The sequence below is a fragment of the Lactuca saligna genome, chromosome 8 (genome assembly GCF_052625555.1).
Source record: "Lactuca saligna cultivar CGN05327 chromosome 8, ASM5262555v1, whole genome shotgun sequence".
Classification (NCBI taxonomy): Eukaryota; Viridiplantae; Streptophyta; class Magnoliopsida; order Asterales; family Asteraceae; genus Lactuca; species Lactuca saligna.
Window position 1 is genome coordinate 171973037 of NC_136424.1, and position 10404 is coordinate 171983440.

General features: G+C 32.0%; 1 protein-coding gene across 1 annotated transcript; it reads right to left on the reverse strand.

Annotated features, from left to right (window-relative positions):
* Positions 1-573: 573 nt before the first annotated feature.
* Positions 574-2298, reverse strand: LOC145008501 (BOI-related E3 ubiquitin-protein ligase 1-like). The gene is made up of 2 exons (XM_078967092.1): positions 1832-2298; positions 574-1089 (listed from the first exon to the last, which is right to left on the reverse strand). The coding sequence occupies exons 1-2, from the start codon at positions 2138-2140 to the stop codon at positions 598-600; spliced, it is 801 nt and encodes a 266-aa protein (XP_078823218.1). The 5' UTR covers positions 2141-2298; the 3' UTR covers positions 574-597.
* Positions 2299-10404: the final 8106 nt, after the last annotated feature.

The following is a 10404-nucleotide window of genomic DNA, read 5'->3' on the forward strand; positions in this document are numbered from 1 at the left end:
GGAAAGGTTATCGCTAATATTAAGAACTCTTTTGGAGTTGTTTGATGCTAAAATCTTAAATCCCTCAACTTTGAGTTGACCTGCCATTTATTTATTTATTTATTTATATACATATGAAAGACATAAGGGGTTTATGAATAGTAAACTTACTAAACTATATGAGGGGCTTCTATTTTGACATGAATGGTTCTTGAAATTTAATAAAGTTGTCAGTTTTGGCCAAATTTTTTACTTTTATTCAGTTTTGGTCTACTTTTTAAAATGAAAAACCACTTTTGAATCAGGTCTGATTTTTTTAGTTAAAAAAAATGTTTTAGGCAAAGTCTAATCACCTACTAGTTTCTTTTAAATCAGATAATTAGGTTTGGTAAAGAATAGAAAAATCAATTATCATTCTTAGTTAGGTTTTGTACGGTTTTGACTCGATTTATCAGTTTTACATGTTGGTAGGAAGTTTTACGCCATCCTAATTACAACTATAATAAATAATACCTTACCAAAATTATAAAAATGGTTTTTTTTTTTTTTTTTTTTTTTTTTTTTTTTTTTTTTTCTTTTGCATATATTAAAAAATAAAACAAAATAATATCAGTAACTTTACAAATTGGATTCAAAAACAGAAAGTTGTATGCTAGCTTTCTTTACCATCTTGCATACCGGACATGAATGCAGAAAAGCATCACATGATCTACAACAACACAGATGTCTACAAGGAATCATCACAACGCATGAATCTTCATTAAAACAATTCTTGCAAATCATCGTGTTCTTGTTTTCCATATTATTTTCTTCATGGCAACAAGAACCTTCATCTTCAACCTCTATCTTCGCATTTTCTCTCAACTGCTCGATTTTGTTGCTTAGATTCATCACCATTGCTTCTGTTTCCATGGCTGTCATCTGCCATTTTTGTCTCTCGATATCGGTTCTTCTCAAGAATTCTTCCAGTTCGATTCTTCTTGTGGTTGCCCTTCGTATCTCTTCGTCCTTTTGTTTCAGTAACACTTCGGATTTTGATTCGTATTTTTTCAAGATTGTTAATAGCTGTTGCTTTCGATATGCTTGTAGAGCTAATCGCAATCTTTCATTCTGTATTGCATAATTACAAACAAATTAAGGTTAGTTTGGTATTGAATAATTATAAACATATAGAAAATTGATCAAGATTCTTTTCTTTTCCGTGTTTAATTAGTCTTTATTATAATATTATTAAGAATAAATAATTATGTTATAGATCACTTGTAGTTTAGTAATTAAATGAATTATAAATATAAACAAAATCACCTAATATAGTATTATTTTGTACTTTTAAATTCGAAAAAAAAACATATAATTTATATATATCATGTCATTCATGTGCAAATAATTATCTAACAGATTAAAATGGTAGTTTGGCATTAAAAAATATCAATCTTTATCTTGGTAATCTTCATAAATTTAAAAAGAAAAGTCTTCTATAAAATCGTAATTTTTTTTGTATGTGGAGTGTAGACTATGTTTATTCTCAAGTTTGAAGGAAAAGAAAGAAAAAAAGAACAGTTTATTATCATTATATTCATGTGTAAATAGTGATAATATATATAAAGCTAATTTGTTCATTGAAAAACAATAAACATTTCTTTCCGTATTTGGAATCCAACTTTTGTCGTAGAAACCACAAAAAAATTCATGCTCGTTGTTTTTTCCTTCTAAATCACTATTCTCTCTAAAAAGATGACTGAGAATACCAAAAACTATTGGTTTTCTTCCCTTTTAAATGACTAAATCATTAAAATTCTAGAGAATACACCCAAAATATAGAAAAACCGGTGAATAATCCAAGATATGTTACCTGTAAACTAATGAAGCTTTCAATTTCTTGATTCTGGTTTTGAATATGAGCTGCAACAGATTGAGAATGCATCGATACCGGTATATGAAACCCGGATTCAAAACACGAATCTTGATTCTTTGTTGGTGGTTGGTATGACTGCTGATATTGTTGATATTGTTGTTGTTGTTGTTGAAGATTGAACAGATAAAAATCATTGAGACCACAAGAGTTTTCCATCAAATCTTGTGACAAATTCCCACCACCACCATCATCACCGATGAATGGAAACGCAAGATTGTCTGAATACAAACGGGCTTGAATCGCCATGCCAAAATCAACGTTCTTTTGGCCTAAAAAAAGAATACAAACTTGATGTGTTTTTATAGCGAAAGAGAGATTGTTTTTCTTTTGTAATGTGATGTGTTTTTGGTTTGGTATAGAGAAGAAGAGGGTGGCCTCTAGTTATCACCAAAAAAACAAGGGAGGAGGGGTGGTGGGGTTGCATGTGTTGATATATATATATATATATATATATATATATATATATATATATATATATATATATATATATATATATATATATATATATATATATATATATATATATATATATAATATTTACTGAATCTTATATTTTTGAAAGATTAAGTTGCATTTAATATGCACTAGATGTATCTCCAAATATAAACGAATATTAATTGAATATTATACTTTTGTTTCGAAATATTTATCAATCAATAAGTTATTTTTACCATTTTAAGTTTTTAAGGTATTATATATATATATATATATATATATATATATATATATATATATATATATATATATATATATATATATATATATATATATATTACTATCTTATAAAAGAAATCTAACTATTTCTAAAAATAGATTGATTATAATAATAATATTTTTTTAAGACGTCCAAATGATGAAGCTGATAGTACAAGTAACCATTAATAAAATAATATTAAATTTTAACCACATTTTGAATTCAAATAATTATCATCAAATCTCCTTATATTTCTCAACAATTTGGGCCCGGATTCATTCAAATTTTGAACCATTTTAGATATCCTTAATTTTAACATGTTGATTCAAATATCTCTCCAATCGCATATACCTCTTTGTTCCCTTCTCTGCTATAAAGTCCACCGTCTAGGAACAAAAAATGACTTCATCTCCCAAATAACACCATAGTTTGATTATTTTGTCTTCGACATGTACTTTCATTTGTAACATAACATTTTTGTAGAGGAATCATATCACCGAAAGAATTTACATGCCCCGCCGCTTTGCGCGGGTACGCTGCTAGTATATATATATATATATATATATATATATATATATATATATATATATATATATATTTACTATCTTATAAAAGAAATCTAACTATGTCTAAAAATAGATTGATTATAATAATAATATTTTTTTAAGACGTCCAAATGATGAAGTTGATAGTACAACTAGCCATTAATAAAATAATATTAAATTTTAACCACATTTTGAATTCAAATATTTATCATCAAATCTCCTTATGTTTCTCAGCAATTTGATATGGTTCCCTCAAATCCCGGATTCATTCAAATTTTGAACCCTTTTCGATATCCTTAAATTTAGCATGTTAATTTAAATATCCCTCCAATCGCAGATACCTCTTTGTTCTCTCGTCTGCTATAAAGCCCACCGTCTAGGAATAAAAAATGACTTCATCTCCCAAATAACACCATAGTTTGATTATTTTGTCTTCGACATGTACTTTCTTTTGTAACATAACATTTTTGTAGAGGAAACATATCACCGAAAAAATTTACACACCCCGCCGCTTTGCGCGGGTACGCTGCTAGTATATATATATATATATATATATATATATATATAATGAAAATAATAGGTGAGAGGGGGGGGGGGGGGGGGAGGGGGGGGGGGGGGTTGTTGAGGTGGGGGTGGGGTGTGCGTGTTTGTATGCATTAAAGGGATAGATGGGGACGTGTGAGGATTTAAACAAAGGAAGTGGGCGTACACATGCAGATTTCGTGATGGCGTCTTTGATTTCAGAGGGTGGTGGTTTTTAATCAATAAATTCAAAAGTGGCGATAGACGTGTGATGTAATTAAAGACTCTTTTTTCCTTGTGGATTTATAGTTCTTATTTTATTAAATAGGAAGAAAAAATTGGATAAAGAACAAGACAAAATAGTCATTTTCACAACAACGTTTCCTTTAATATACTTTATCATTTTTTATTATTTGTATTCTGTATAATTTTCTTTTGTGAATATATATAGATATATAGTAAAACACTAATGTGATATTAAAAACGACGAGAACTTAAAATACTTTGTTTTGTATGTTTATTTAAAAAAAAATAGCGAACATATCATCCTTAATAAATGAAGGTTTTTTTTTTGCCACATGTCAATCTTTTATGAGTTTTGATACTTATCATTTTGCGGTATTTTTGAAAGAAATATTATCCACTTGTCAGTTTTTGATTTGTTTCAATTTTTAAAATTAAAATCATATACTTATATATGTAGAATATTAAATATCATATATATGATATTAAATTGCAACTTTAAAATAAGAAAAAAAAACATGTATTTATTACATGTTTTTTTTTTCTTATTTTAAAATTGTACATTAAAAAATATTTTTTATTTACACTTTAATGTTTAATCTTTTTTTTTTAAATTGATCCGTGTAATACACGAGTTTCACACCTAGTATATAACAATAGTCTAAGTGATTCGCTGAAATCTTTTTATTTTAGGTATATATATATATATATATATATATATATATATATATATATATATATATATATATATATATATATATATATATATATATATATATATATATATATATATATATATATATATATATATATATATATATATATATATGGAATTAATGGAAGGTACTTCGTTTTGTTATGCAGTCTAGGATTCCTCCATTCTTGCAATATAAATGGTAAATTAATCCTGTTTATTCGAAAAACAGCTAATATTAGATTAGTTTCACCTAAAATAATGGGTCAATATTTTTTGTTATTGAAAATTGTGATTTCCTTTCACTAGAAAAATGGTACATTAATTACTAGTATGTTGTTTTGGTAACTGGTAAGAACATTATTAAAATCTGCCGTTACATATACTTTTATAAAACTAATTTTTATTTGCCAAGACATTGATAACACTAAAACTGATAAACCGTACAACTTTATCATAAATGCACTCAAACTTTTTATTTGGTCAATGTTTTCCCTGTTGTCATGGTCCTCCATTAATTCTAAGAAACTTTTAATCACAAGACTGTAAAATTGATGATTGTGATTTTCAAAAAATTATAGATAAAGTTAAAAAGTTTTCAATTTTCGTGGAAAAAAAAAAAAAAAAACTGATTTTAGTATGAAAAACTTACAAAAACTATTTTTTTTAATGATATTTTACCATTTTCTTAATAATTTAATAATTAAAGAATAAAGAATGCCCCCTCCCACCCGATTTCTTCTTGGAATGCTAGCTCCAATAGTATGGAAGCCTTTAGTTAATCACACCCAAACCCAAGGAAAACCCTAGGATCGAAATAGAGAGGGGGGAGGGGAGAGGAGAAATTTGAAATTCCTTATGATTGTGTAGTGTTTTTGGGTCTTATGGAGATCCTTGTTTATAGTTGTGGGAAACCTTAGTTCGAATTTAAAATAATAATATTATATTGCAATTCAAATTCATATTCCTTATCAACCAAGGAGGCTTCTAGAAGCTCTAGAAGGGAACCTCAAAACAGTCGCCTTCTACAGAGGTTCTAGAATGCTTCCTTGTTCAACTTTTGAACAATTGTACTCTAACCCTTAGACCCATTAACTAATTCTAATTAATCAAGAATAATTAATTCAATTAACTCTGATTAATTCTTACTTAATTATTTCTATTTCTAATTAATATATTAATCATATACTATATATTAATAAATTATTATCTCTCTTAATATTAATCTAGGCCATTTCTGCTCATGATGGCAACTTTACTATTATTCACTCAATATACCAATTTAGTTAAGATGTTGGATACCCTAATCCAACTATCACCCACTTGGATAAGTCGTTAAATACAATTGCAAATATACCTCTCTGAATAACTACTAAAGAGTGCATTCAAAGCTACTACTAAACTCTAATTAAATCAGACTTTATCCCTAAGATAAGTGATCAACTATTCCTCTGTTTCTTGATATCGTATGAACATGAGACATGGATAATAATTAATCCTATTGTCTGATATTATGTTTCTCGATTTTCCTGATTTTTAATGATGTCATTAGACTACAAATTGAACATACCAATTTAGTTATGGATGGGCTCAACACTATAATGTCAACATCAAATCACCGAGGGTCCTAAAGATACCATATTCCCTAAATAGGAAAAAGGAACGAATAAACTTCATCTATATAACAGTACATTTTACTTGTCATGTCATACATGGAAATACACTTTATGACATCCAGTTACGGATGCACTGATGCAAAGTAATGTACAACAGATTCAAAAACTATGACTTATATATTCCCATTTTAAGAATAGAAGATATTGACGTCTTAGAATTACTCGTGATTAAGATCCATGAAGTAATATTTAAGCACGGGTGTAACATCCGGATTTGAGGTATATTTTATTTTAATTTAAAATTTGACTTTTGGAGTTGCCACAACATGAGGAGGGATTGCCACGGCGTGGCAAAACATTTTTTGGTCGCAAGTCTCTTTTGACTTGCCACGATGTCACACCCCCGAACCAGACGGCGGAAACGTCCGGGGGCTGTCGTGACTCAATTGAATACCATAACATTGAATATATATGAAACATAACAACATTCGTCACCATTCATCAACATAGTACAACCAGTAGTGTTTACATAACATACATTGTTTAAACATTACATTCCCCAAAAATTAAGTTGTTTAATTCATACAAAAATAAACCGCAACCGTCACTGGATATGATTTCCCTTGATTCACTGGCTCCCTGAGAATACAAGTATTTTGAAAAACGTCAACATATGGAATGTTGGTGAGTTCATAAGTAGTGTTTGAAATCGAATGTTTGTATTGTTTGAAGAACCACCAGAAAATCCGATATTTTCTGAAAAGATAAGTTTCCGAAAACGTTTGTGAAGATCCATAGGTATGCTTGTTTGTTTCTATACTTGTAAAAAAAAATGTTCGTTTAGAATGTATGCATTTCAAATTTGTAAGTATTGAAAACCCTAGGAAAACCCGATGTTCTCCTAGTTCCTTGAATTATGTGATGTTACATTGAAACCATTGCATAGAGTATAGTGTCAGTCCCGGGCGACGTTGGAAGGTTCTCGAGCATGATTATTTACTACAAACCCGCGTTACACAAACGCCCAGTTTGTAGTTATACTAACGACTCCGAAGGCGTCGTCAGTACTAATCACGTTATCCAATCGCCCTGACTAGGTGAAGTCCCACATCCGAAGAGAAAGAGGTCACGAAGACCCCGGTAACTCCATTAGCCGGTTGGGGATAAAATGTACGAGGGGTCCCAGACCCGCCTCGCATGAAATGTAGACCTTACTAGTAAGACCAAAGGACCCTTGGGGACCGGTGGTATACAAGCCATTGAAAGTCCATTTACGTTGTGTCGGATTGGTAAAACCCAACACTCCGTAAAAAAAAATGTCTTCGGGCCTTAAGATCAGGTCATTGGGCTAGCTAGGCTCAACGAACAAGATTTTACACTTGTGGGGCCCAAAGATGGTGCATAGACGTCTGTGCACACTCGCATGTGTATGTATAACCAAACGTTACTTGTATGAATCGTAGTGTTAGTAGTTGTAGATTTTTATTGGCTCGAGACCGAGCCAATTTGTTTAACAACGACTTTTGGTATTGTAATGTATTGTATTTCGTTGATAGTCGTGGTGCCATCGTTCGATCAAATTGTGTATATTGAACTAGCCTTGAAATATTCCCGTTTTCAGCCTCTCACCATTTGTAAAATTTACATTTTTAACCCTTTATATTAAATACTTCCCGGTTTAGTCCTTAAACTATTTTTCTTGACATTTTAACACCAAAAATTATTGAAATTAATATTTTTCAACATGTTTTTCATAAAAACAGTTTAAGTTCTTAAAAATGCAGTTTTCGCGGTTTTAACCCCTTCTTTTCGCAACTTTTACAATTTTGGCCCAATTTGGAAAATTTTTGCAACTTTGGTCCTTTTTAAATTTAAAAAGCATTTTTAACCTTTGAAAAGGGGTTGGAACACTTATAGTCCACTGTTTTACATAAAGTTACAGTTTTGGCCCTCCAAAACAGAAAAATTCGCATAATGGGCCTTATTGGGCCGAAAGTTACATTTTTAGCCCATTAAGCTTAAATTTTATGATTTTAGTCCCCTAAATGAGTATATTTCCAGAAATTTACTTATGAAAACTGTTTAGGCACACTTCATCCATCAGAATCTGTGAAATGACGATTTGGGCCCTTATTTTTGCATTTTTCACATTTTAGGCCCAAAATTTGTGTTTTTAACCCAAAGAAATTATTACTAAACTACTTAGCCATTTTTCTTGAAGCACTTTGTGTTTAGAAATATATTTGAAGTAAAAATCATGTAGCACAAGTTATATCTCGGTTTTGATGAGTTTTGAGGCTAGATCCAACATAAAAACACATAAAAGCATACATATAAGCATGGAAATCATACAAGGCATACAAACACATATAGATCTACACTTTCACTTGTATTCCCCCCCACAAAACTCATAAAAACATAAAATAGGGGTATGAAGCTCACCTTGGGGTGTTGATTCGGTTTTGCAAGGAAAATGGAAGGAAAAATGAAGTGTTTTTGGCCTTGGCTCCCTTTGATGAAGATCTCGAGTTTTGAGATGGTTCTAGGGTGCAAGATCACGATTTTTGCATAGATTAGGAAAGGATTTTGATAACAAAAGAATTTAAACCATAGATCTATGCATAATCTTACCTTAGATGATGATTTACTTGCAAAATCCTCTTGGAAAGTCCCTAATTTTCGAGATTTTTGGAGAGGAAGGAGAGAGTTTCTTGAGAGAATTTTTTTGAGAGAATTTGTGAGATGTGTGTGTGTGTTGGTTATCCTCGGCCGAAACAAGAAGGGAGAGGGAGAGAGAGAGAGAGGGAAGAAAAGACTTTGAGGTGATGCTTGCATGGATGAATGAGATTTTGCATGGAGAACCTATGGGTAAAAATGAGGTGGCACTTAAAAGTCAACTTCTTCTTGTGTTTGGGCCTTGGGCCGAGAATATGAAGGGAAGAGGGAAGAATTGGGCTTTTTGCCCCTAAGCCCAACATTAGAGGTAGTTTAGGGTATTTATTGGCCTTATAAAATAAAAGTGTGATTTTTATGCTTTATTAAGCTAGGTTAGGTTAGATTATGGATCAAAACTTGTGTTTTATTTCATTCTAGGTTCTACCTAGCCCAAAATATTGAAATAAACGAATGTGGGTCCAATTAGAGCCCAATTAGGGTCCTAAACCCATGATAGTCCAATTGGAAGTTTATTGGTCCATTTGGATCCAATAAGGAAGTCCTAGTCCTAATTGGACTTAACAAGAACTTCTAGGGTCTCCAATTGTTTGATGACTACTTGTAGTGCTTGTATATTGTATTTGATTAAAGTTTTTGATTCACATTAGGTTGAATGCATAGATTACATGGCTCAAAATTTACAGTTGTGACATCATCCCCCCGTTAGAGGGAATTTCGTCCCGAAATTCTGTTTTGAAAGCTAGATTTGAGAAAACTAGAATAGGTGAGGGTACTTTTGCTTCATTTGATCTTCGCGTTCCCACGTGAATTCTGGCCCACGCTTTGCGTTCCACCGTACCTTCACGATCGGGATGCGACTCTGCTTAGTACGCTTCACCTCCCTGTCCATAATTTCGATTGGTTCTTCGACGAACAGGAGATTCTCATTGATTTCGATTTCGTCAAGAGGAATGACAAGGGTTTCATCTGATAGGCACTTTTTCAGATTAGAAACATGAAACACGGGGTGTACACCGTTTAGCTCTGCGGGTAGTTGTAGTCTGTATGCTACTGGACCTATTCGGGCGACGATTTCGAAAGGTCCAACGTATCGCGGGTTCAGCTTTCCCCGTTTTCCGAAACGTATAACCCCTTTCCAGGGTGAGACCTTCAACATTACTCGATCACCGACCTGGAACTCTAAGGGCTTTCGCCGTTTATCAGCGTAGCTCTTTTGCCGGTCACGCGATGCCTGTAATCGAGCTTTGATCTGGACAATCTTTTCTGTGGTCTCGCGAATGATTTCCGGTCCCGTTAATGCCCTGTTTGACGCATGTGTTCTTGCTAGCTGGGTGTCACCTACTTCAGCCCAACACAACGGTGATCTACATTTACGCCCGTACAGTGCTTCGAAAGGGGCCACCTTAATGCTCGAATGATAACTATTGTTATATGAAAACTCGATCAACGGTAGGTGGGTATCCCAAGACTTTCCGAAGTCTATCACACATGCACGAAGCATGTCTTCAAGCGTCTGAATG